A 27,843-nucleotide genomic window follows, 5' to 3' on the forward strand; every position below is an offset into this window, starting at 1 on the left:
ATGGGAGGAGCATGTGTATCACGCTGTATTAATGGTTAACTATGTAAACAGCACAACTGACAACACGCAAACCTAGATTCCTCTCTCGCTTGAGCTACGTCTGTATACAGGAAACATACGAGTCTGTACAACACTGGGTCAAGTTTGATCCTGGGGAGATGCAGGTCCCAGGGAAGACCTCTGGAGGGTTTCTCGCGCCTTCATGAGAGGGTTCGTTACAGGTGGAGCTTGTCGACCCGCCCTACTGATCAGCCGGCACAGAACTAAGATGACAGTGGACCGTCCTCAGCACTCGCAGGAGAGAAGCCTTCACGCTACGAGGTAATGTGGAAGCTCAGACGGTCCTACTGGCTGACAACTTCCCGCTAACACATCCACACACAAGCACCGCCTTATCTGAGTGACCAGGCCTCGTGCTGTGTGAATGTACCAATCAGACGCCCATCTGCAAGTGGTCGGGTTACACAGTGTAGCTTCCTCACCGCCCGTCATGGTCTAGCCGGCTTTGTTTATGGGGTCCTGAACTCCGGCTAACAGGTGGATAAAGTCGCTTTACCCTTGTTCTTATCACAGGTTACCAGTCTTTGATGCAATGTTTTGTTTGTCATTAATCCCATCATTACGATGGTATGACCTTTGAATAAGACGTTACGACCCCTAAGATGACCTTTATATGTGAGGTCAGAAGTCATGCAATTAATTAAACCCAAAAGATATGTGTTCAAGGGTTTGTGTCCTGAAACATTTTAAAACAGAAGACGCGTCCTGCAATGTCCTTAAGGCCCGGGGTATGACTTTCCTAGGATCTGACACAGGACTTGGCACAGATGAAAGATGCGACTGAATTTTCATAGAGTACTTCCTTGGATTACTGGAGACAACCTTGGGATTTACACGACAAACTGGAACTGCTTTCGAATGACACGTGATTACTCAGTGATATGATATGACCTTCTAAGAGGGATATGAAGAATGTAAGGGATATCACATCCTTTTGGGGATCAGACAGAGCACCATGTCTGGCCTTAAACATGAGTGGCAACGGCGACTTCATTAAAGTACACTAGTGACGTTAACCTTTCTCTCTCCCGTCACAAGGTATACGTACAGCAAAAAGCTAATGAACATATTTTGCGATAATTTATAATAGTAACATTTAAACTTTTTTTCCTAACACGTTTCAAATTAAATCTAGAGCACTTGCACTTAGATTAATAAGCACATCTATACAACTTTATGCCCCGAACTAATCAGTTGGCCACCTCAGTGGACACCAATGGAGAGCGTATGAAATTTTACTTTTTTTTGAAAGTTTTCTGCAAAGAAGAGTGTCTAGAGACAGACTCAGGGTTCATGACATAGTACATGCCTCTCCCGTACACTTTAGTGGTGGGACAGAAATCTCGGTGTCTCCAACACACTTCAGACCACCAACTGTCTTTACAGCGATGTTTATGACAAAAAACATGGTGAACATCAGGAAAAGTGGAGTTCATTCAATGTCAGTTTTAACGTGACATATAGCTGAACTAAGAAACCTGTCTGTAAAGCAATGTAAAGAAGACCTTAGCTGGTAATTACTGCAAGTTGTCTAGACGATAACTCGAGGCTTTAATCCTCCCCTCTCCGCGACTGTCAACACTTCCCGTTGACAGCATTTAACTCATGCTGACGAACCCTAACATCTTAACACGATAACATCATCTTAAACATGACCCCCCCCCTCACCCCCAATCCCTTTACATCGTTAACACTGGTCATCTGAACCAATGCACTAAAGGTAAATATGTGTTCAGTCTAAATGGCTATCAAGAAACATAGGTCATAACGTTGGAACTTGTTAAAAATATCCAACAAGGCGGATCCGAGCAGGTGCGATAACTCTTCCCACGGGTACGATCCTTAATGTCAACATTCTCGAGAGTCGAGCGAAAGCCGAGGTCCCACCGAGTTGGGAACAGACATGGCAGGTTGAGGTGCTGCTGATGAGGGTTTCTGTCGGCGCCATGGTGAGGCACAGGTGGAAGGCACCAGAACAATTTATCAGAAAGAGAAAATATACCTGGTTACCGCGGAACAGACTAATAACTACATAAAAAAATACGATTACAAACACACACACACACACACATATATATATATATATATATATATATATATATATATATATATATATATATATATATATATGTGTGTGTGTGTGTGTGTGTGTGTGTGTGTGTGAAAGCATAAGCACATGTGACGAATTTAAGAGTACTTTCCAAACAACTCTACGGTAGAGTTCTAACTACAAACAATAGAGTGAAGGACATAAAGCAAAAGTTAACATAAAAGACGGACCAGCCCAGAAGCAAGTGATAACTTTGGTACTGTAAGAAACGAAACTATAACTCCAAATATGGCGCGGCACCATGGGGAGCGGCCGGCCGGTCGCTGGTCGCTCCCAACCGCCCTGGCAGGTGAGGCTGCCAACGTCCGCCACCCACACCCTACTACAACCTGATGCCACCACCACCAGAACTAGACTGATAAGGTCAAATGGTTCTCCTAGGAGGTCAGTCATCTCATGAAAGCTTCGTCCACACTCATTGCAGCAAATTATTCTTGTTTTGTAGATTTTAGTTTACCGTTTTCATAGTAACATCAACGCTCACCCCATTCAATCTTTCAGCACGTGGAAGGGGAGAAAGATCTAAACGGATGTTATCATCATATGTTTGTTTTACATACACCCCGATCATACGAACGTTGTCATCCAATATGTTTTACATATACCTCGATCATACGGACGTTATCATCAATGTTTTTGTTTTACATACACCCCGATCATACGGTGAAAGCAAAGGTCAATACAGTAACGGTCAAACAGAGCCCACACCAGCAGTGATGAGAAGAGGTATGTGTGCAGTGCTTCACCCACACTCTGATATGCTTCGTTTATGTATATCTAGATGGTAAATATTTTAAAACAAAACTAAATCATGCAACACATCGCTATAACAAGTCAGTTCTACCTTCACCAGGCCACCACAACCAACCAACACAAGATCTTCACCATTACCACACACCCGACAAGTCAAGGACTTTCCCACTATAACATTTACGTATAAACTACATAACAACACCGGCCTTTCTGCTTGGTTCAGCACCGCCAAAGCAACACCAGAGTGCCTGGTTCAACACTTCCAAAGCAACACTATCAAACCAAGTGGTAAGAGATACGGTAAGAACCTTCACAACGAGACGGAAAGTGTATAACATACAGGAACCTAACACACAAAATGGAAAGTGTTATATTTACTTACTATCAAGAGAAATATGAAATACATAGAACTCTAAAAGTATAAAATAAAAACATATGGTTGAGAACAGTTGTGGATGCACCCAAGATTGATATGTAATGAGCGTGGCAGTAGAAACAGCATTATTCACCAAGCAGGACTTTACGGGGAGAGCTACGCGACAAATCTGCTGCCTTTTGGCAAAATTTCGTCGTAGACTGACCTGCAGGATGAGCGCTACTGAGCCTTTCTCCCTAGCTCAGAACTAGCTAGGCAAGACCAACCCGTCTGGCTTAACACTACCCAGTCAACATGTGTCGTGCACAGCTGCAGCAGGGGACTCCATCAGCTGCTGCTGGTACTTGAGCAATATGAGCTGCCTAGCCCTTAAGACAGCCTCACCACTACTTAACATTAAGGTTATCTTTTTCAAGTTATTAACTTGGTCTTAAATACAGTTATTAATGTTCTGTTTTTTACAAATCATCCCTTAATCATGTACCGAAGGGATTCTCTTCGGCTGTAGTGGGTCTGGTCGTCATTACTGCTGTCACTCGCGTATGAAACTCCCACTAAAGTTTGGTTCTCGGCTCCAGAGGAAACTGCCTATCAGAACATATTATGGCTTAAATGGCTTCTCGGTCCCTGAAGGAAATATCTATTAGCATATACTGTATGGCTTACATGGCTTCCTTCTCAGATTACTAACATTTGTACTCAATATAAAACGGCTATGAGAAAACTGGAATACGTGTAAACCAAGAGGAGTGTACATATAAGTATCAGTTCTCAACTCTTCGTGACCCACCCACCCACCCGAACAACGCCAATTTACTGTACTGTGTACAGGAGAGCAGTGGGTGTGTACCCTCTAGTGATGCACAACTTGGTCTTACACCCAGCCACAGTACATATCTAACGCTCCACCGTACCAAAATATAATACCTACTGAGCCTTTTCTCTGTGCGAGCTAATATGATAAACTACGAAAGAAATGAAAGTATATGTTACCAGTGTCGTACTAGAAGGAGGTGGTTACTATCTTACGACCCCTCTTCCTGCCCGTCCTGTCTATTGCCCCCACATTGGTAGTGGGGCATCAACAGGTTCCTAGACATCTGCCCTCATAATCCCACTCCTGCCACCATTATCAACAACAATCTACTCCGTCCTCACACACACACGCACACGTTACAGCAAAGATTAGAAAATAAAAATATAGTACTGACCATGCAAGACTCCATTATAATTCACTTATTCCCTGCCTTGATGTAGGTTGTAGGATGGTGGAAAGGTCCTGGGGTCCTGGTTGAAATGGACAACCTCCATCAACTTTAGATGAATTGGATCAGTAGAAGGCTGGCCTTCCATTACACCGAACGCCCAGCCAAGCAATGCTGACATGCAGCGAATTACGTGTTTATTTGATGTGGCGTCTGTTTTGGTGGAGGTTCTTCTCCCAGCCGTTCCACCATCCACACGACCTATGCTTCACCCTGAAAACCCCCTCCCCCATCACCAGGAAACATGGTGCCTGGTGTTATAGTGTGTCCTATGGTGTGTGTGACTTCTTAGCGGCATGATTGGTGTAACTCCACCGGACCTACTCACATCACGTCAATATCTGACGTTGATACCTTACTGGTGCGGCTCCATCTCGAATACCGTCTACGGTTTTGGTCACCCTGCTTGAAACAAGACACAGACTGGACATAGTACAGAGGCGAGCTACCGAGATGATTCACGGCATGAGAAAGAAATGCAACGAGAGCCAATTAAAAGATGATCTAATATCGATACTCAAAATTATGAAATGCTTCGCTAATCTCGATATAAGGAGCTACTAAAGGATGGATTAGTCAAATATAACTCGTAGTAATTTCTATGAATTCTGGCAAACGTTTTACCTCAAGTTTACCTTAAGTACTTTTTATCAAACAAAACTGTTAATATGTGGAATGATTTACCAATCAGAGTAGTTGAAAGCAGTACCACAGATACGTTCAAGCATAGACCTACATTATTTACACCTTGGCTATATGTTTTTTTTTTTTGGAAAATCTATGTCTCTCTCCTACCAAAATAATCAGTTTCTGTTCTCCATTACCACACACAGCCTCATTAGGACCCATTGGTCTGTTGCTGTGTGAATGTATCCACTACGTACAACACAGTACCCCACCCCCTGCACGGCCTGCGGCGCCAGGAAGCCGGTCAGTGCATCTCTTCGCACCATAATTTCGAGCAGATAAAGCAACGATTACCAAACTCCGTGCATATGTTAATTTCGACCAATCCCTAGCCCTGGTATAATGACCAGTTCAAAGGTCAAGGGAGGCTTCGGTCAGCACCTGGATCTAGTGTTGTCATGTCAAGGTAGTTCCCATCCCCAGCTGCAGCACCTATTAGTGATGACTCCCTCCATCATGTCCGTCGCCCCAGCAAGACCTTGTACACCGTGTCCTATGAAATGAGAGTGTCTTGCAGTCACTGAAATGTTATTGTGCTCACGTGTGCAATTAATGAACACACGTAAAAGCACACACATGGACAGTTGAGATGTACAAGCGTACACGAGAAATACTTGCCTTAAGGTGGAATATACATACTTAACTGTCGTTCCTGCAACTGAGGAACGACACAAAATTACTCGGACGGTTCTAAAGGAAAGCAATAAGAACGGTACCAGATATCGTAAAGACGAGGAAAAGCATGATTTTGTCCATTTTGGAAGAAAGTACAATACAGGAAAACCATATATGATTCATAGAGTTCACGACGACGCAAACATTAAAAAAAAAAATCAAGTCGAGAGGAGTCCAAAAGTGGAAGGTGTGGTGGAGGAGTGCGGGCGGCTGATAGTGAGGAAACATTTGGCCACAGTTGTGGACGCGCTGAAAAAGTTGAACTAAGAACTAGTACCAGTAATGTTGAAAAATTCATAAACCTGGATTCTGAAAATCTAAGGAAAAGAGGCGGCACTTAAAGAGAAAATAATTCCTTATATACACGCATACGTACGTATCACTAACGGAGAATACTTCAAGTTTAGCTTGAGAAAAAAAAAAATCCTGGCATACAAGTTGTAAACCTTGCATATAAGAATATCTATATTTCGTCCGATAGCCAGTATAGCAGAGGTCTTCACTGTGATGGTGGTTGGGTGATGAGTGTGGCCAGCTTAACCTGAGCTAGGGTCTGCCGGCATTAAGGCCCATGCGGCCGGCCTGCCAGCCAGGCGATGCTAGCTACAATATTCGCGTCTCGCTGCCTTTGTTAAGCCCACTTCTGCAACATCTGACAGTCCTCTCTCCTTTTCCAATATCTTCAAAGACTGTTTTGAAATATATTTCGTAATATATTTATCAAATATACAAAAGTAAAAAGATGAGTACTGTAAATAAGGACAGGTAATTCAAAACAAATAAATCTTAATCGTGTTAAACTATAGCTTATATGAATACCAGTTGAAACATTGTATTCCCATCCACCTCCCCAATCCGAAATCGTATGATTTCTACGATTAGAGACAGTAATCATCACCGTGTTATATAAATTATATGAGGGTAATATTCTCCCGTCATTTGCATACAAAACGGCGTTGGAGACATTATGGGGAATCTTTATCACTTCCCAGTTATATTATACAATGGTACAAAGGGCCAATAGTCACGCATACCAACGCTAACCATGAGCTGATACACTTCCTGTACACTGGACGATATGAGCGGTATTTACCTTCCCAGCGGCCGCTGTTTACAAGCTACCATCCCCCGGACCCGGTAATACACCTCCCTAGCCAGTGTGTACCAGAGGCCCTCCACCGTACTGGTCTGGCTCCTGGTGGCCAGTCGGTGACGTCCTGCGACATCAAAGTATGACTTCAAAACATTAAAGGATGATACCAAGTTACACCACGGGATAACACCAAGAGCCACGCCAGAAGATGACAGTGAAGAATAATTACCCAAGTTAGTAATTTCCCAAACCAAAAAGCAACATCACCACATACAAACAGCCGGTCTCTCGGAGGTATACAAATAAGGCACGAAAAACATCACCAGTAATCCATTCACAAACCTTGGTAAAACCTAAACCTTACTCTAGTATACTCTATCACCCTTTTCCATCTAAACTATACCTTCCCTGTCCAGCAACTTGTCTCCTCCTCTCGTATCCATCCCATCAAAACAAGTGTATCCGTCATGGGTACGCTGGTGGGGTCCGTGGTCTACGGTTGACGATGTTTAATCGAGGATCGGGTGGAGTGACCCAGCATATCAAGGTTCTAATTACAGAACGGATCGTATTCTGTTATACAATCAGCTTCTGCTATATGGTCCACTAAAGATACAAGTACAGTGAACCTCTGCTATACGGCCCCATTTAAGATGCAGGTACACGAAGCGTAAACACTGATCAAGGTCATGTTTTGAAGGTTTGTAAGGTCATCTCCAGTAGGACGTGGTCATTACAAGGGACAAGAATCAGTCACTACTGGAGTCATCCCACTCTGGACACCTGATGCCGTCCTGAGAGGGTCGGTTGTGGATACAGCACAGCAAGAGGACGTGAGGCTGGTGACGTGTTGTACCCGTGACATGGGAAGAGGGTGTAGCGTCTCGCCAGGGGCTGGCTGGCTACTACACGTGCATGTGTTGGCCAGCAGCTGAGGGTTGTGTCATGTGAACAGTGCCCGCTCGACTGACTCACAGGCTTAGTCGAGTCGAACAAATCGACCTGCTTTTACATCGATGACATCAGGCTTGTCGACCAGTTCGACCTACTACTACCTCGTTGGCCTGTCAACAAGACTCGAGTTACATGGCTAGTTGGTTGGATCACCTGACACCGTCTAACAGACCGAACACTTAACCACAACAGTCCCACCCTCGCCCGTCCCCATCCAACACATCTCGCTGGTCTGGTTCTCCTGCCGCACCGTACTCTGGATGGGGTCCCTTTCCAAATGACGATAAACTTAAAGCTGCAAATGTGATGTACTTATATCTGCAACGTGGTGTATCACACCACAACTTAGCATGCCAGACACCCTACACGGTGCTGGGAACCTGTGTAACCTTGGGAAGGATTTCAGGACCTGTATATCCTTTTAGTGTGGAGCTGGGTAATTTATACAGCCCTTAGGCGGGGAACAGGGCTCTTGGAAGGGGACTGGGGAAGGGACCACTGTGGTGGGACACTCGTCTCGCGTCATATGTTAGTTACCTAATGTCACGTGCTTAGATACTGTGTCACGTGCTAGCTACCTCAAAGGACGGACGTTGAACATCTTAACACATACGTAAGGCTCAAGATTGTAGTTCACGTCTCGGGTCAAAGGTCTAGGGCCAACTGTGATCTGCCCTGTGCAGCAGATCGTGAAATCAAGTCTCAGATCTGGGTCAAAAAGGTCAAGGTCATCACCAATAAAGCTGTCAATGTACACGATAAACGATAGGAATACAACTCTTATAAGTACACCTTCTTTACAGTTACAGATACGAACACACATAATAGTTTGCCAAACCTTTCTTTTTCAACCCAGTCGGCGCCTTATACCACTCAGAGTTAAGCAAGATAAGACAGGGAAAAAAAGGTTCATCAAATGATTTCTTAGTTTTAAAATATATTGTCTAGATATACCAGACTAAGCATTTCAGTGAGAGTGTGGGTGAAGGACACACATCTAGGGTCGTGATAAGAAGATGAGGACGCCTGACGTCTGCCACCACCTCATCCTACACCTTATAGTGTTACCTCCTGAATACTAAGCTATTTTGATGTGTGTAGGTTCAGAAGAAACAATAACCCTTCAGCAAGATGGTACGACTCCTGGTCGGGATAACCTTACCCTGGTTAAAGGCCAAGCACACAGACACATATAAACACTTCATCTGTTCCTGGTACTACCTCACTCATGGGGGAAACGGTAAACAAGTACGAAAAAACAGTAATAATAACAATAATAATAAGGTACACTGATATATGCAATATAAACAAGGTTAAGAAATGGTGCAATGCACAAGGGTCGAACCGTTGCGTTCAAGTACGACTGTACCGTCGTGCTCAAGGACGACTGTACGGTCGTGTTCAAGGACGACTGTACCGTCGTGCTCAAGGACTGTACCGTCGTGCTCAAGTACTGTACAGTTGTACTCAAGAGATTAAATTTGGATACCATTACAAAGCATGAGTAAGGCCATTAAGATTATGTACCAGTGGGAACTGAAGATAAGCTGATGACGTATATGACGTATTATGATAATGTAGTATATGACTTATGTAACCATCGTGTGGGGTTCTGACAGGCATGTCAACAGATTATGTTATCACGAGAGACTTCACATGGCCCTGGAGAGGGTTCCCACACCTTCCGCGTGGGAGAACGTCATGCCATGTGACTGCTTCAGTTGCAGGATTATGCACACACACACACACACACGTTCGAAGCCAGGGTTCGTCATCAGTCTCCCCACTCGAGACAGGTCTATACGCCTGCAGCAATAGTGGTAAGTTGTTATTAGAATGTGCACTTCCTTGTGTTCAATATAAATAATAAAAAACGCATAAATATCGTATTAAAATGTTAACGTATTCTACAGCAAAATTTGCATAAGTCAGCAAACAACTAGAAAAGCATTTACTTTTGTAAAAGTAAACAGTGAACCAGTGACGAATAAAGTAACCAGTGAACCAGCTAAGTAACCAATACACCAGTAAAGTAACCGATGAACCAGTAAGATAACGGTGATGCACTTAAGTAACAAGTGAACCAGTAAGATAACCGGTGAACCAATAAGATAACCAGTGAATCAGTAAAGTAACCAGTGAACTAGTGAGGTAACCTGTGAACCAATAAAGTAAATGGTGAACCAGTAATCGGTGTACTAGTATGGTAACCAATGAACCAGTAAGGTAACCAGTGAACCAGTAAAATCTCAATACAGCCATTAGTTTCTAAGTCAAAGGTCAGGGCAAAGCTGACCTAATTCTCGACTCTAATTGGCCGTTGTTGCCCAACCTAGAGACAGCCGCAGAAAACGAGGTGCGGTGATTTCCTGGCTATTATAGAACATGGGAAGTGGGAGGAGGTGAGGCAATAGCCGGTGGCCTCGCCTGAGGTACAAGGCTACTGGGCCGCCCACTGTCGGGGAGGAACGTCTTGCCTGCCATACTCACATGATGGAGTGAATGTTAAGGCAGTCTAAGCATTACTAGTAACCATGACCCCTTCAGCATAACGGTACGATGCTTGAGCATGTGGTATGACTGAGTCAAGCACGACGGTACGATGCTTGGGCATGTGGCATGACTGAGTCATGCACGACGGTACGATGCTTGGGCATGTGGCATGACTGAGTCAAGCACGACGGTACGACCCTTAGGATGACGGTATGACCTGTCGTCACAGCAACGGTCGTGCTCGAGGGATTCAGAATAACAATGAGGTACATGACGGGACAAACGAGAGAGCAGCAGCAGCAGAGATCAACAGATGTAAACTTTGGCAGACACACCATGGTCTGTGTTGCTGTTTGCAGTAACACTAGAGTGAAGTGGAACACTACACTTCCCACATCGCAGAACTTGGTAAAACTTGAGGTGTGTCCTCTGCAACACACGAGAGGCGAGGTGTCCAACATCCTACACACCCAGGCTAACCAAGGCTACGACAATAAGGAAGTTTTACTACAAAAAGAAAAACACGAGATACATCACCACGACATGACACGTCTAGTGACTTCCTTGCAATTAAGGGGATGATGCACGGCCTGCTGTTGGTGTGGTTACTCCCGCAATCATGTTCCGACTTTCTCGGAGGCTTGGTAGCGGAAGGACGAGTTTCCAGCTCAAACTGCAAGTAACGTTAACAATGTTCACACAAGACAGGTCTCCTAAAGTCAAGTTATGTTTAACTTTGACGAAAGGGAGTCTAGTAGCTCAGGCCACCTGCACTTTGTTGCCCTCACTGGTTTTGTAGCGTTCTAACTCTCTCATCTTAGTGACGCTACAACTGTTGGATCATGAAATCGCATTCCAAGTGATGAATCCATAGCCCCACAGCTTGGCCGACATTTTGTCCATTACAATCAACTCATTAAGCAAAGGCAGTAACTTCTTGTGACCTCATATGACCTAGGTTTACCACTCAAATCAAGGGGTCAAGCACCTGGAGCGGGCTGACAAGTCCGATCTTCGGCACGGAGGGTATACAATCCTGCGGAGGACCACCGTAACGGACATGGTGGCCACACTCACATCAAACTTGTCTCGTGAATGCTCCCAGGCAGCCCCCGGCAGTCAATCATGTCAGCACTGGGGTTATTGGACACCAAGGCGAGTCTGCGACGTGACTCAAGACTGATCCTACCCCGCATGGAGCCCACGATGAGTACCAGTTGTCAGTAGCAGGTAATGCCAAGGCTTTTCTCTCTGATAAGAGCCCAGTGGGACATTTTCAACCCCACAGGACAATCCCGACAACAGCTACATCCTCCCCGGAATCTCAACACCCATCTGCCACACAAGCAGCGAGGCTTCGGGAACTCGGTAATTCCTCTTCCTTTTCACTGCACAACCTTCGCAACCCGTGGCTGCACCAAGAGACCCGGGCAACAAAGCAACTCTCTCACAGGACTCCTGCCATGCCTGCTCCTTCCTGCACGAGCGCCATGGGATTCCTGCCAAGCTACCTACATTATCTCATCTCCTTACCAAAATCCTGCATCACCAGCATCAGCTCATCAACTCTGTATGTAGCCAATAATGCACTGTGTTGAGACTAGTGTTTCCATTCTCCTCGCACAGTTCTCATCAACGTAAGGGACCTTACACACTTACAAGCACCCGGTGAAGCCTTACAGGGGTAAGTTCCTCTCAACTGGTCTGCTGTATAATAACTGCCCCTGATTCATATAGAGATAACTTGACTGTCTCCTGGGGTGCAAGGTATCCCTCGATGTGGAGCGGCCCAAGGGAGGCTCATTAGTGTATGGCAGAAAAGCACTTGTGACACGACAAACAAAGGAACAGGAGGATGTCACGTCTTTTCAAACCTGCTTTTAACCATTTGAGGACGAGGGCGCAAACCTTAAGCATGATAACCTGGCCTCGGAAATATTTCAGGACCAGGTAAAATGTTAGGCAATCATACTCCATGGTTTAAGGGACTTATTTAGCCAGCCTCTGAGGCGCAACACTTGAGAACGAACCTTCGACAACCGTCAACTTCAACCAAGGTTTTATTCCATTGTTGGCACAACACAAGGAACAGGAACCGTGAGCAGCAGTCTTACCAAGTACAAACAGGCGGTACACACACGTGAACCACTCCTGAAAATTCACAAAAGATGAAACTCTCCGCCTCACATGAACACTCCAAGTCGATGCAGGTTTACTGCAGGAGTCCGCCATATTGACTACACGGTCCTTTTATCTTCTTGAACAAATAAATACGATTTATAGCCGAAGGTGGGCTCTTCTTCTCCACAAACTATTAAACACACAAACACACGCACATATATATTAAACCTTAGGTCATGCAAAAGGACGTCTCTTCGCGACATGAATCAGACGGAGAATACACCTCGCTATACCCTACGTAAGCTGCTGGACAAGGTGTGTAATCTCACGTGTCCATGACAACTAGTACACTGCAAATTATAATAACTGCTAAGATTTAATTACGAAATATATTCAAATATGCCCATTTTGAGGCGCGGTCAAAAGATTTCGTATTATTTTCAATTCCAAAGATTTCACTATTTTTTTAATTACTGTAACTTGAAAGACAGCTAAACTGGTAAAGCTTGCATTAAACTCCAGCAACATGGTTCTCTTACAATGAAAGAGGGAAAACAAGGCCCACCTGACAGTTCACTACACCGTCTTAAGCTTTCCCCAACGACAACTACTAACGACCAACATACATAATTCCAAGTATCCGCAAAGGAGAAAACTTATATTTCCCCACAAAAAGAAATAACCAGCAGCTTCAATATATTCCTTACGCTAAATAAACCATCATTTATAGCATCTCATCATCTGCATATAAACTCATTTTCCTGCTCGCTGTTCTACTGAGAGAGAGAGAGAGAGAGAGAGAGAGAGAGAGAGAGAGAGAGAGAGAGAGAGAGAGAGAGAGAGAGAGAGAGAGAATGACCCAGTCCCACGCGACCTCTCAGTACCAGGAGGGGTCATACTCCAGACCCCGCGACAAGCACGAGGGGTCGTACTTCAGACCCTGCCACCAGCAGGAGGGGTCAGGTTGTCATCAACTCTGCAGTCTGGTCTCGTTCCTCAGAGCTCATGAACCTTACTCGTCTAGCAGAGAAAGAAAAGAAATCCACTTGAGATCCACTGTGGATGTCATTATAAATCCTATTCTCTGGCAACAACGAATGGCGCTTTATGTTTCTCCTCTTCTTTCCTTCCAATGGTTCCTCCTGCTCCTCTTCCTTCCTTCTCATGTTTCCTCCTGCTCCTCTTCCTTCCTTCTAATGAATCCTCCTGCTCTTTTTCCTTCTAATGATTCCTCCTAGCACTCCTCCTTCTTCTAATGGTTCCTCATGCTCTTTTTCCTTTCCTCTCATACCTCTTGCTATTCTACTCTTTTTAAAATGTTTCTAGTCCCTCTCACTGGTCTCCCTTATTCACCTTCACATTACTCTTCTCTTTACCCCCAGTGTACAAACATACAAAGTACCTTATTTTTCAAAATAATCTGCTATGTCTAATGGCTTCCAAGATCACGTCAATTTAGGCAACTATTTACAAAAACAAAAAAAAAATCAAAAGCAAATCCAGTCTTTCTCCCAACAATGTTCACAATAACGACTGTGATTTATAACGGCAGAGCGGCATTTACAGTGGGCAGCCGCTTCCACCAGTCATCTCTGCACGTCAGTGTTGCTGCTATCATCATCAGGCACCTCTCACAAACTCATTAGCAAAATTTCTTTCTGGTCGCGTATATGATTCGCTCGTTAACGTAACCAACAACACTTTATTACACCGTCGTAACTGACATCACATTGTTACCCCTATCAATACCGAGCCCATCCTCTTCACCATACAGGCCAGCCCACACCTCACCACCATACCTGGGTTAAGATCAGGAAGGCTTTCAAAAACCAAACGTTTGCTGATGTTTTGTGCATTGGAGACGTGGCGTCGGTGTGTCCATATGGCTGACGAACACCTCTCTCCCGCGCCAGCAAGTGTCTCTGCATTCGCTCACTCAGCAGACAAAATTGGTGCTATGTGATCTATGGCCTGAAACTTGGAGAGAGCTCACAACTTACATTAACAACAATGTTCACTATAGGCCGCCGTCTGCCACGAGAATATGTTTTCCTTCAGGGAACAAAGACTTACCACGTTAAGTGGCAATATTCTCAGGCACACGTAGACGAATGACATTTCAGAATGCAAAGCGTTGGTTGTTTGGAGTTGACTCCTTGACGCCAGTCTGAGAGACCGTTAACTTCTGATTAATTCTACCAAACTGCATGGTCGTCCGTCAGGTGAGAGCCGCCGGGCGACCCTTGTGTCTGAGAGAACCATGATACAGGCAGATGGTACCAATGACTACTGCTCATGGCCGCACATACGTTATAAGAATTTTCATGGAAATGTCCGAGCATCTACGAGCATAAATGTAAAAGCTTCGTCTTGCGACGGAACATAAACATCCTTAACCATGAAAAACATCATTTAATATTCAAGTGTCAATGACAGGCAAGGAAGTATCCCTGGACACGACTGCTTGCATTGTGCCTCCAACATTAGTCACGGATTCTTTATACTCGTTAAAACGTCAAAAGCCACAAACGCTACTTCTTAACAAGAACATTTGTTCTACAGGTGCACCACTTGCCCAGCAACACCAAAAGACTCATATAACACAAGGGAGGACCGAAAGCCACGGGTGGGGAGTATATCTGTAGTCACTTATACCCCGAAGCTGTGATGCCACCCCAGGCTTGCCAACACCCAGTCCCGACACCCCGACCGCCCCAGACTTCTGAAGACGTGTTACAATAATATCGAAATCGGTTTCAACGTATGTCGTTATCGCACACAATTCTAGTATTTAGTCAACTTATGTGTAAAGTCATGTCTCTCGCTCTTCCTTAACGAGATACATTAAGATTCAGCTACGCGGAAGACATGTTGCGGGACAAGCCTAGCCAGGTGAGAGGGCCTCCCAAGCAAGGCGCCATAAACGGTTGGCAATGTGACGGGCACCGGACTGGACACCTCGATAGCGGGGTGACGGTGCTGCTTGATACTGCCCATCCTCCGACATGGGTAAGAACTAATTCGAAAATCTCAGCTTAAAAAGAATTGTTGACCCTCTGTAGGCTTACCCTTATTATTATTATTATTATTATTATTATTATTATTATTAGATACCCGTCATAGCAGCAGCAAGAACATATTTGGCGGGGATCCTTGACCTCAGCCGTGAAAGACAAGTCAAGAACTAAGGAGGAACCAGGACGTATAGTGGTACCTTACAAGATGCCACCCACCAACACCATGATGGACCACTACTGGTCCTCCTGCCATGATGGTACAGCCAGAGAGGTACATGTTGATACAGAGGGACCCAAGATGGTACAGGCAGCAGATATGTGCGTATGGCACAAGGAAAGCAGGTACAGCCACTGGATACACGTAGACTGTATAACCCTACAAAGTACTGCATTAAGACCACCTCCAGAGTATTAAAACTCCTATGGTTCAGCTCGTGTCGCAGTTCTCTTCCCCACACCACACCAGAACCCCCACTACAGTAACCCCAGGCGTACACATCACGCAGGGCCTTCCCTGCCACAAGCATGTGCAGCATGCCCCCGTGGCAGGCCCCGCCAGGATAATGGTTTCCTAACCAGCCACACACGAGGCTGGAACCACGTCAGGAATCTCTATTACCAGCCATACGCCTGGCCTCCGCCAAAACAATGTATGCAACACCTGACTTAACCCCAGACACCGTGGTAATTGGTCCAGCTTTCATCGCACAATAACCTCAATGGACTGACGGTTAAAATATTGTGCAAGATATTAATTTTCTCAGTATACCAACAGATATTTCTGAGTTTCCAGCATTCTAAGACTTTTTTTCTCCCTGAATATAGTTCAGAAACCAATTCTTATTTACCATAATAATACCTCAAGTGACGACCTCTGTTCTTGATATGTACATAACACAAAGGTGACTGTATACGATCATTATACACTACCAAACTCGGACAGTATGACAGTCAAGCGACACGGTACATGTGCACCCAACACCGGGGGATACACTATCATCAGATGACAGGATCTGAGGCAGAAATGCGGCTCCAATCCCAGTGTAAATAATACAAAATAATACAAATAATCCCAGTGTAAATAATACAAGTGATTCTCACTACCAAACCCGACAATCCTTGTGTAAATAATACAAGTGATTCTCACGACCAAACCCGACAATCCTTAGTGTAATATGAAAAACAAAATCAATTACAGAATGATTTCAAAATTCAAAGAGTGATTATCTTATAGATACTGCACCTAAAGATTTACCAAAAGACCTAAATACTGTACCTAAAGACCACTCTTTCTTTACCGGGTATGTACTGGTGACAGGAAAGTATCTCATAACAGCTTAAAAGCAAATTTCGTTTCTCCTTCCCCTTCCCCCCACCCTAAAGGTAATAACACTTGGATATGTGGCTACATGGAGTGAAGGGACAGGAAGTATGGAAGCCATCACATCAATACACCAACACCAGACAACCTGAAACTCAGACTAATTTCAGTGTTTCAATTTCTCCTTGCCTGTCGACGCCCCTCCTCTTACCCATTCACACCATCCAAATGGGGGAAAATGTATGAGAAGCAGCAGTGTTGGGGGAAGGAGGGGGTACAGACGGCTAGGCAGAGTGAAAACTGAAGACATACCGGATCTTTGCAGGAATGCAAGCCTTGCTGCTACTACTGGTCTTGCTGCCTGTGATTGACAAAGGAATGGTGTACTGACGTCGGAATCTTGACATTACGTAAGGATATCGCTAACCACATACGTTACCACTATATGGTGTCCTCCAGGCTACCGGTAACCCAGCCAAATACTAACCAGAGTCAACGCTGCTTAACTTCTCTGATCCTGTGAGAAGCGGTGTCTCTCATAACCCATGTACCTACACCACCCACCAACATCCTGTATGAGGAAACACCCGTAAGACCTGCTAAGCCTAATGAACTACTGCATCAGTATCTAGTAAAAACGTCAGCTACAGCTGAAATATGTGATCCGCAATATGAAAGGAGAAAATCAAGTAATGAAGGTAGAGATAATAGTGCAGAATTGTTTGAGAAAAAAATTGATAAATAATGTGGATAAAACTTTATATTATTTACTAACAAAATGAAGTGAGTATTACCCCAGGAGGAGGATCCTACTTTCCTGTCAAAAGATTTTTGAGCATGCAATCAAAACCCACGGTGGTGACGTCATGTGACGTCAGCCGATGGCAACGAACCCAGAGCTCTGACGTCAACACCAGCATGATGAATAACGGCAACGAGAGAGAGAGAGAGAGAGAGAGAGAGAGAGAGAGAGAGAGAGAGAGAGAGAGAGAGAGAGAGAGAGACTGTTTTATAAATAGTGTAGCTAACCTAGTGCTTTGTTGTACTGATATCATAACTTGCACTGGCAACTCAAACCACAACTGTCAATAAGATCTAGTAGTATATAGCAATGCATCTTGTGTACACTGTCTTAACCCCATCAGCTTCACATGACATCAGTCTTGTGCACGACGCCGGTATGATCCTCGACCACGACGACACAACCTTTGTGTGTGATAATACGACCGACCGTAGGTCAGGTCAGGTCAGGTCAGGTCAGGTCAAAGGCCTGGTCATCATAGCCTGGGGTCGTATCATCTTGCTTGGAAGAGTGTACCGTCGCGTCAGAGGTGACCATGCCAGTGGCCCAACAGTTTCTAGGTAGCATCACGAATCATCTCTCATAGACGTCTGAAGGCGGCGCGGCGGGTGGAGTGGCACGTTACAACACGGAGTGTGGTTCACAGGGGCCAGCCACCGGGCTCCTGCCGAGCCTCTCATATGGATGCCTACACCACCCTGGTGACCATCCTTCCGCAGTTCACAGGCCGACGTGTGATATAGCGGAGAGAGAGAGAGAGAGAGAGAGAGAGAGAGAGAGAGAGAGAGAGAGAGAGAGAGAGAGAGAGAGAGATGCCAGCAGTGGTGGTGGGACTGGTACGGGTGCAGCCTCGCCGGACCGCACTAGACAAGGTCGTTCACCCACGTCCGCTACAGGAAGGGCCACAGTGTCTCCCCCTCAACTTCTTACCTCCCTAAGGGGACGTAAAGTAATATGTAACGGAGAAGTTGGGGGTTGAGATGTCCCTAAGGTGGTTTCAGGACCCGAGGGAAAGAGAGGGTTTAGGGTTACGGGTACTGACAGGCGGGGTTACACCGTCCACCAGGGGTGAGGTTAAGCGCTCACAGTGATGTGGGCAGGGAAGGCCTCGCCCCTGGTGTCCTCTTATCATGCCAATCTTCATGCTACACCACAACACCAATTACTCGCCGCCAATGTTGCAAAGAATAATACCTAATACATTAGTCGGAACCTGACGTGTAATGTTTCAATTACATATGGTAATTCATGTAATATATTTTGTGTGTGTGTGTGTGTGTGTGTGTGTGTGTGTGTGTGTGTGTGTGTGTAGGTACGCAGGTGATAGTGGCATATGGGAGCTAGGGGTTGATCGGTACAAGAGTTTAGTCACAAAGTTCAACATAGCCGACTCAATTGTAGAACATATTTCGTGTTGTGAAGTGTGGCAATGCAATACCTCTACACTCGATCACCAATGGCTGTCTGGAACAGTATTGAAAGGTCATCTTACTCCACTAACGGAGCAAGAAACTAGTGGCAATTCTTTGCCACAAAAACCCTTCAGATCATTGCCAACCGTGTTATTGCTGTGACACTGGCAACAGCCATAATCAAGGTTGGTCCAGCAACCACCCGTAGGCATCCCCCCCCCCCCCCCGGCATACCAGAAAAGTTACGTGTGGATTGTAACGTCTCAACAAGAGCCAACTGTTTTCACCGACCAACTCATTTTGTGACAGGTGTCCACCGCTCATCAAGTAAGCACACCGACCTAACACAAGAATAGAGTTCGTTGCTCACCGTTAAACCTTGCGTCGTCCTGCCAAGTTGATAAACCGCTCTCCACCATCCTAAACGTCGGGGCAACAAGAAAGAAAGAAAGAAAAAAAGCTTCCCGTCACCAGCTGTTCACACCAAGACCCATGATTTAAAACTACTTGGAATGCCAGATGTTTGAGTATACGCACTCCCTGTAATACAAGTTTAAGCAACATATACTGGTCGATTTACCAATGTCATATATATAAACTTGGAGTTCCTAATACAAGAAACAGGTTCCCCATTCACATGCTGCCGGGCGACGTATGAGGAATTAATATGAAGCTTTTTAGTTCGAATGTTTTGTCGATATATATCTAGGACCTCCCGACAGGCTGATAACTACTGATGTTCTCATATCTCCTGTGAATAAAATCCCGGCACTGCCAGCAACAAGATGCTACACTCCGACTTTATATGATCTAATTACACTTACTAATCAAGTTATCAGCTAAGCTCTCCACGCGAGAGATGAGATCAATCATAAACTTGTAAACGCCCTTTGTTAGGTAAGAAAAAGTTGTTGAAATGATCGGAAATACAAGTTGTCCTTCGTTATAGTGGTTGTTTTGAGATGTAGCCAGTGTCAACATTCATTCTGAATTAATTCACCAACTTTCGTATATATGAATGAGACGTCGGCGTCGCACTTTATACCAGCAAGTGAATATGGCAACATATCACAAGCAAGTCCACCATCAAAGTAGTTCAGCTTTTGGAATTTTGATCTCCATTCGGAGCCAAACATTTCTAAATGCCGAACTTACGATAACAGGCATCCTCTACTTCACGTCTTCCACCCGAATGGTTATTTACGTTAACCCGAATTATATGTTAGATCCTCCTATAAAGGAGTGCATAGCAACCGTTCTGGCAGCCGGCCTGCCCTCTGTGTTGCCACTCACAAGTCATGGTTATGGTAATCATGGCTCCTCTAATCTTTATTGAATGGCCAGCATGGGTGTGTTCATCAAGCTTGCCCTTGTATGGTAAACTGCAACTATTCCATTTTTATATAGATCTGTAGCACAGCTAGGTACTAGACTTATAGCATAGCAACGTACATGTAAATATACATGTAAATGGCACTGAAAGAACTATAGAAACAGTCAGTTGTTAAATGTAGTAACATAAACCTTCCAGCTAATTGGAACCCACACAGGAATGTTAATGGGTCCAGGTCGTACACTGCTAGTAATTACTGGTGCTGGCTCACTTTCCTAAGCCTAACCCAATAAAACATCAAAATTATTTCAATGCTAAAACCACTACCTGCAGGGGTTAGTTGCTTCCTCACCCACTACCACCACTGCCTTCTGTGGCTAGCTGCCTACTAACCTACTATAACCAATGCCTTGAATGGCCAGCTGCTTCCTAATCCACTATAACCACAGCCTTCAGTGGCTAGCTGCTTCCTAACCCACTAGCACTTCCACCAACTGTGGTGAGCAGTTGCTTCCGAACCACTACCACCAACAATGTAGTGGCAAGTTATTTCATAACCCCCATTACCTCCGTTAGGTCCAGTAATCAGTACTGTATTTGGCTACCACCCCTTTAAGAACACCAGCGAAATAAACTCTAATGTTCAAACAAATTTTTTCTCGGAATAATTTTTGTGTAGATCATTTTAAAAGTTACTTCCAAAACGTGATACAACTTACATTGACCAGCAACCAAGTGAAAAGCAGAGGTTTCATTTCTGAGGGAAAAACGGCAATATGTCAACTGTCACTTGTGTGTAGGCGCAGCTTCCCCTGCCACCATCACGGTTCTTCGTCTTGTCACATAAACTGAATCCCCTGAGTACGACACTTGAGTACGGCGGCACGAATCTCAGGCATTAATGGCCTAGCCTCAGACTTGACCGTTAAGAGTAATGTCAACAATGCCATCATACTCAAGGGTTGTTGTAGAGTCGTGTTCATTCTAGCTCAAGCGCTCAACTGGTTTTGCAATCTGGTGTCTACATCAGGCGTCGCGGTCTGACAGCACTGTCCTTGTGCTTCTTGCACTCGTCTTGTAATTCGCGGCTTACCACACCAAGATGGCTTAAGCTGGGGCCTAGAAACTATCTAACCTAGTTCTTGTGACGTCAAAAAACCTCAAGCTGACAGTTGACTCCTTGGGACGAACATTAAGCCAGCTAAACAAGCTTAATGGTTTGAATCTCTGATACACATATCACGTGGTTGACCTCACTGATCTTTACTGTATACGAGTCGACACAAATGAACGCATGACAAAACCTGGCCTTTCAAATATCAAACGCAAAATTGCCACTTATTCTTTGTTTCTGAAACTATTTTCAAGCGAATGACAGCAAAACCTGATTTTCTGTGGGTCATCTGTAGCAGGAATAAGTATCACTATTCGAATTCCACCGACATAAACCACGAAAAATACTATTTCTGAACGCATAACTAATTATTCAAGTGAATGATTCTATAACTACTTAAATATTTAATGAATGTAGCTGGACACTATTAAGAGAACTTATAACACTTTATAAGTTATTGCGTGAGCAGTTACAAGGTTCCGACCCAACAGTTCCCGACGTCTTCTGTCCCCATGCTGGCTACTCCCGCCACTGTATTCATGGACAACATTGATATTTATCCTGCTACCATCCTCTGCGGAAAAAAACATTTCAGTAGATTCAATAGTTGGAGACAAGTACAACAATGGCAGGTCGGATAATGTTTACCTGACCGGCCAGGAGCCGGCACCACATTCCCCGATACCGTTATATCGTCACACACCAGGTACTAGAAACCTTGGACAGTCACATGTGACAGTGAGGTCTTAGGTCACACCAGGTCGTAAAGCACAATACGTGTGGCAAGACCCAGCCTCCGACTTTCACTCATAATTTACAGGAGGGGGGAGTGTACTGCGTCAGATGCTGGGGTACAACAGATGTGGTTCTTGTTCCCTACTCCTGGCTTACCTTGCACACCTTCTCTATCAAGGTCTACTCTCCTTAACCCATCTCTGATCTACTCCTTACTACTACTAAAACTAATATAACAACAACAATAATAATAATAATAATAATAATGATATTATCATTATTATTATCATCATCATCTATTACCAATTAACCCAGAACCAGTATCATATATGTATATAATCTTGTCAGGATTCGATGGAGTGGCTGGCTGGCTGGAGGAGCATTAAACGTTACACCACCTCACGCTTGGTGCGTCTCGCGGGCACGACAACACACCTCACTTATGACGGTTCGTTCTAAGGAACTGTCGTCCGTAGCAGGAGGGTGAAAGGTGTGCAAGGAATACGGTGAACTGGAACGATGTGGTATACCGGGGTCGACGTGGTCAATGGATTGAACCAGGGCATGTGAAGCGTCTAGGGTAAACCATGGAGAGTTTTGTGGGGCCTGGATGTGGAAAGGGAGCTGTGGTATCGGTGCATTACACATGACAGATAGACTGGGTGTGAACGAAAGTGGCCTTTGTTGTCTTTTCCTAACGCTACTTCGCGCACACGCGGGGAAGGGGGTTGTCATTTCATGTGTGGCGGGGTTGCGACGGAAATGGATGAAGGCAGCAAGTATGAATATATACATGTGTATATATGTATATGTCTGTGTATGTATATATATGTACATGTTGAAATGTACAGGTATGTATATGTATATACATGTGCATGTGGGTGGGTTGAGCCATTCTTTCGTGTTTCCTTGCGCTACCTCGCTAGCGCGGAAGACAGCGACAAAGTATAATAAATGATATATATATATATATATATATATATATATATATATATATATATATATATATATATATATATATATATATGTGTGTGTGTGTGTGTGTGTGTGTGTGGTCCGCTTCCCTCTGCTGGTGTGTTGAAGGCAATATCATGAAATCCATAATAAAGGTCAGTATTCAAGTGTGCACGAACACACACAATCAGTTATACACAACCACTGATTTACGAAAAGCCGCTGAGGCAAGCCAGTCTATTTAGCACCGCCTGGCTGTTTGTTTACTTCAATGGCGTTCTAAACCCAGCTGGTGGGAGGCAAGCCAAGCCAAGCCTCGACTCCTTCTTCCCCTAGTTACATGGTCACATGCATCTATCTCAGGAGCAGCCGAGACAGCATAATGTGTCACTAGAGGAGGTTATATACCTTACGGAAGCAGAGTTACTCACCTACACTCCCTGTGCTGCAGGTGTGGCTGCTCCCACTCTCGTATTAACTTTTTCGAAGACTCCCACACCAACACCAGATGGGTATGATGCTGTGACCCGACCCGTAGGAATCAGGTTACATGTCACACTATGCTGGTATAAGGTCCCGGCGATGGTGCGGTTCACCCCCCAGTCCGTCCGCAGTAGGGACACATATCATTGAGTATTGAGGTCTGCTTCTGTAACAATGGTCACTCGAAAACCCTTCCTGATACCGTGCACCATATCCTTATATCAGCAATAATCTCAGCCAGCCCTCGTGCAAGACACTGCTCAGTTATCCCTAGAGTTAATACGAGTCTTCCTGCAGGCTTCTGCTATCCTAAGACCCTCAAACGTACTCACCTAACGCACAATCAAAATTATGCACTTATGACATTCACTCACTCATATATTCACTTCGATGCATTTTACGTTCTTTAAATTTCCTTTACCACAAATCTGGCTGGAGACCCCTCCATATTCAACCAGTAGTGGAACTCCAATGATATCTTTCAACGGTTGCCGGTGAAGACCTGAGCATATTTACCCTCCGCGGTGAACCAACTTACCCGAAGCAAAACCCTGCAAAACGCCGTGGTTTACTTCAACCCCTGCCAGCTGACCTGGGAACCCCGCAACCCATCCAACCCCTGCCGGCTGACCTGGGAACCCCGCAACCCATCCAACCCCTGCCAGCTGACCTGGGAACCCCGCAACCCATCCAATCCCTGCCAGCTGTCCTGGGAACCCCGCAACCCATCCTAATAAATCTGCCTCGTCCTGTGTACCTCTTCCAGGTACACAGCTCCTCGCACGCCAACACCAACATTCTTCAGAAATATCCAAAATTTAGAATTCTCGGAATGTCATTAATTATATACTAATATACTTCTTTAAAATGCAAGCAGGCTTCATTTCACTTAACTGATGAATAGCATTTGTGAAAAATATCGTATGCAACATTACCAAGTTAATGATGGTAGTATGAGAACTTTGATAATATATAGAAATACCTTAGAAACACAAATAAGAAAAATATTCCGTCAAAAGTGGAAATTTGTTGATTCTGGCAAATAAAACGGAACCTTCGATACAAGCTTCCCTGGGAGCCAGACGGACATAGCTCGATATCAGACACAGAAGCGAGATGCTGGCTCCACACCAGGGAATTTCGACCAAATGGGCTCCCAACAGGACTGTTACTACGAACTTTCCAGAGAGCCACAGTAATAAAGAATTTCGTTTCTTGCCAGATATTCTACTCCATTCCCGAGTCATACTCTAGCGCCCGAAGGTACGATCACTGGGCACGACGCGGTCAGCTCATCATACCCACGTGCTTGTCTTTTCGTGCTGGATGTTTACTATCATGAATATATCCAGCATTTATTACATTTTTGCCCGCAAAGTACAGGAATGTTGTGGTACACAACACATACACGTCATATGGTACAGCTACCGTACACAAGACACTCCGTATGGTACAGGTGTGGTACACACGAGGTACACATCGTATGGTAAACTATGGTACACATCAGAGGTACGCAACGCACGGTAAAAATGCGGTACACGCTAGAAATATACGTGGTACGGTACAGCTGCGGTACACGAGACGAGGCAAACATTCCGCCTCTCCCGACACATCATCCCAGCCAGTGTGTTGAAGAGAATACAAAGATGGTTGAAGTATTCTGCTGGGGTGACAACAACGTGCATGGGTAGGTTCAGGCGGCATGGGGTAAGTTGGTAATGGGTCCGAACCAGCTGGGGTTCCTCCCAAGCCTAGAGCGTAGGATGATAGGTCCAAGCAAGCTGAGGTTCCTCCCTCAAGCCTGGGGTGTCGTAGCAGAGCCCAGGTAGGCTGTGGTTCCTCCCCCAGCCATAGGTCGAGGGAGGGAGGGCATAGGTAGGCTGTGGTTCCTTCCTCAGCCAGGGGTGTAGGTAAGTGGGTCCGGGCAGGTTGGGGTTGCTCCACCAGCCTGGGGTAACACCTCCGTATCCCAGTCCTCCCAACATTCAGTGCTCACTTAAGAAAACTAAAAAAAAAAAAAAAAAAAAAAAAAATTACAGTATTCCTTCATCGTGTTCCCTTGCCTCGGCCAGAGGGCAGACAACACTCATGGAAAAGAAACACAGTGTTCCCACGGGTAGGTAGGTCAGCAGGAAGGAGACTCAGTATGTGGCAGGATGAACATTCTTGGTTCAGCGTCAGGCAAGGTCTCCCTCAGGCGTTGGTGTCCCCAACACTGACATTCACACCACACCGACTAACGTTATAATATCATCCTCCTTTATACTATACCAAAATATATCCAAGCTTCTTAATGTATCATAAGTGAATAATACATAAATATAAACTATGTATCGTGTGTGTGTGTATATATATATATATATATATATATATATATATATATATATATATATATATATATATATATATATATATATCCCTCTTTCATAATATTCGCCATTTCCCACATTAGCGAGGTAGCATTAAGAACAGAGGACTGGGCCTTTGAGGGAATATCCTCACCTGGCCCCCTATATATATATATATATATATATATATATATATATATATATATATATATATATATATAGAAAGAGAGAGTATCTTACCCAGCCGCCCTGGGAAGCTATCCATGGCGCCGTGTGCAGCTCCGTCACCAGGCCGATCACATCGATGAGGCCCGCCACGTACTCTGGGTGATCTGCCGGCCAGATACAACTCATGTCGGTTATATGTTCTTAGCATCAGCAGCCCCAACCTTAAAACAACCTAAATCCTCCATACCTGGAGATTTTAACATGGTTACATTTTCACACTACATACTCAATTTCTCGTTTTGTCTAACATACTATAAGCGGACGGGAGCGGTTATCACAATCTTCACTTACACTATGTAAAAAAAATTATTTCCTTGCCTCGGTGTGAGACCTTTACCCTCTACGTCTGACCTCCTGTGTTGTGTTTGGCTCTTTGATCTGTGTCTCATGTGTCCACGTTATCAAATGTTGTCATTATAGCTTAGTACGTCGTTACAAACTTTCAATTCAAAGACTATTCTCGTTTTGGAATCCTGCAGCCGATATTGCCATTTTTTGAAATAACTAATGGTTTATCTTCTCTAAACTACATTATATAATGTCTAGGGGACTACATTCGCCACTTCAGGCCAGAGGCTGACAATTTGTGTCATTATTGCATACTTTAACAACCACTATCAACTATTACCCAATTTCCCATCTCTGTGCCACCAACGAAGTTAAATTGCTACATGAAATTCTAAACCATAAGAAGAACTGGGCCAAGGAAGGACCCTTGAGGTAAACCACTTGTTAAATAATTGTAAAATTCTTTGGGGTTTGACGCGCAGCCTTGTGCCACCTCACGCAACCGCAGGCAACATGCACACCTAAGGAGCATGATCTACCTGACATTAAATCATCCTAACAGCATGAGCAATATATACATTTGTATCTAAACTAACAAAATTACTTTCATTAAGAAAACGAACGGAATGCAAAACAGAACGTAGATATACCTTCAGAGTTCCAATGTTCTGACGACTCGATCTTCGGCCGGTTCAGCCAAGCCCCCATGTGCCTCATATTCCACTCATCATGATGGCAGTCTTGCCACACACTGCTCAACCATAATATTAAATGGACCAACTCCTGCTGGACACTGTTGGACGACGTTTATGAGACCGGTTGTTGCCAGACACTGCTGGACCGCAGTTTTTTCGACCTAGTGTCGCCAGACAGTGCTGGACCACATTTGATGGACCAAGTGTTGCCACACAGAGTTCAACCACAATGTAGGATAGAGTGAGGGTTGTCAGACACTGCCAAGCACATTTGATAGACCAAATGTTAATGCTGGACCACAACCTTCAGGTGTTGTAAGGAAACTTACCAGACGACTGAGCCACAACATATGAGGTAAGACTCAACACAGGCTGTACGTAAGACGATTCTAAAACATTTCCAAGAGACACACCACAGCCTGGAAGAGGAGCTCACAGGAGGAGGCAGCGGCGGTCGGAGAAGACAAATAAAGCAGGAGGCGGCGGAATATGACAATTAAGCAGAAACAGTAATTGAAGAAAGATC

At 44.7% G+C, this 27,843-nt stretch overlaps 1 protein-coding gene across 3 annotated transcripts in view; it reads right to left on the reverse strand.

Annotated features, from left to right (window-relative positions):
- LOC139760401 (bcl-2-related ovarian killer protein-like) overlaps positions 1-27,843 on the reverse strand; it is a 52,611-nt gene that overhangs the window by 4,490 nt on the left and 20,278 nt on the right. For 2 of the 3 annotated variants that reach the window (XM_071683552.1, XM_071683551.1), the window contains exon 7: positions 26,347-26,438. The exons of the other annotated variant lie outside the window; for it this stretch is intronic. In XM_071683552.1, coding sequence (XP_071539653.1) covers positions 26,347-26,438 — 92 coding nt within the window. The remainder of the gene's footprint in view (positions 1-26,346; positions 26,439-27,843) is intronic. 3 annotated transcript variants of the gene reach the window in all.

Source organism: Panulirus ornatus, chromosome 36, assembly GCF_036320965.1.
Source record: "Panulirus ornatus isolate Po-2019 chromosome 36, ASM3632096v1, whole genome shotgun sequence".
Lineage (NCBI taxonomy): Eukaryota > Metazoa > Arthropoda > Malacostraca > Decapoda > Palinuridae > Panulirus > Panulirus ornatus.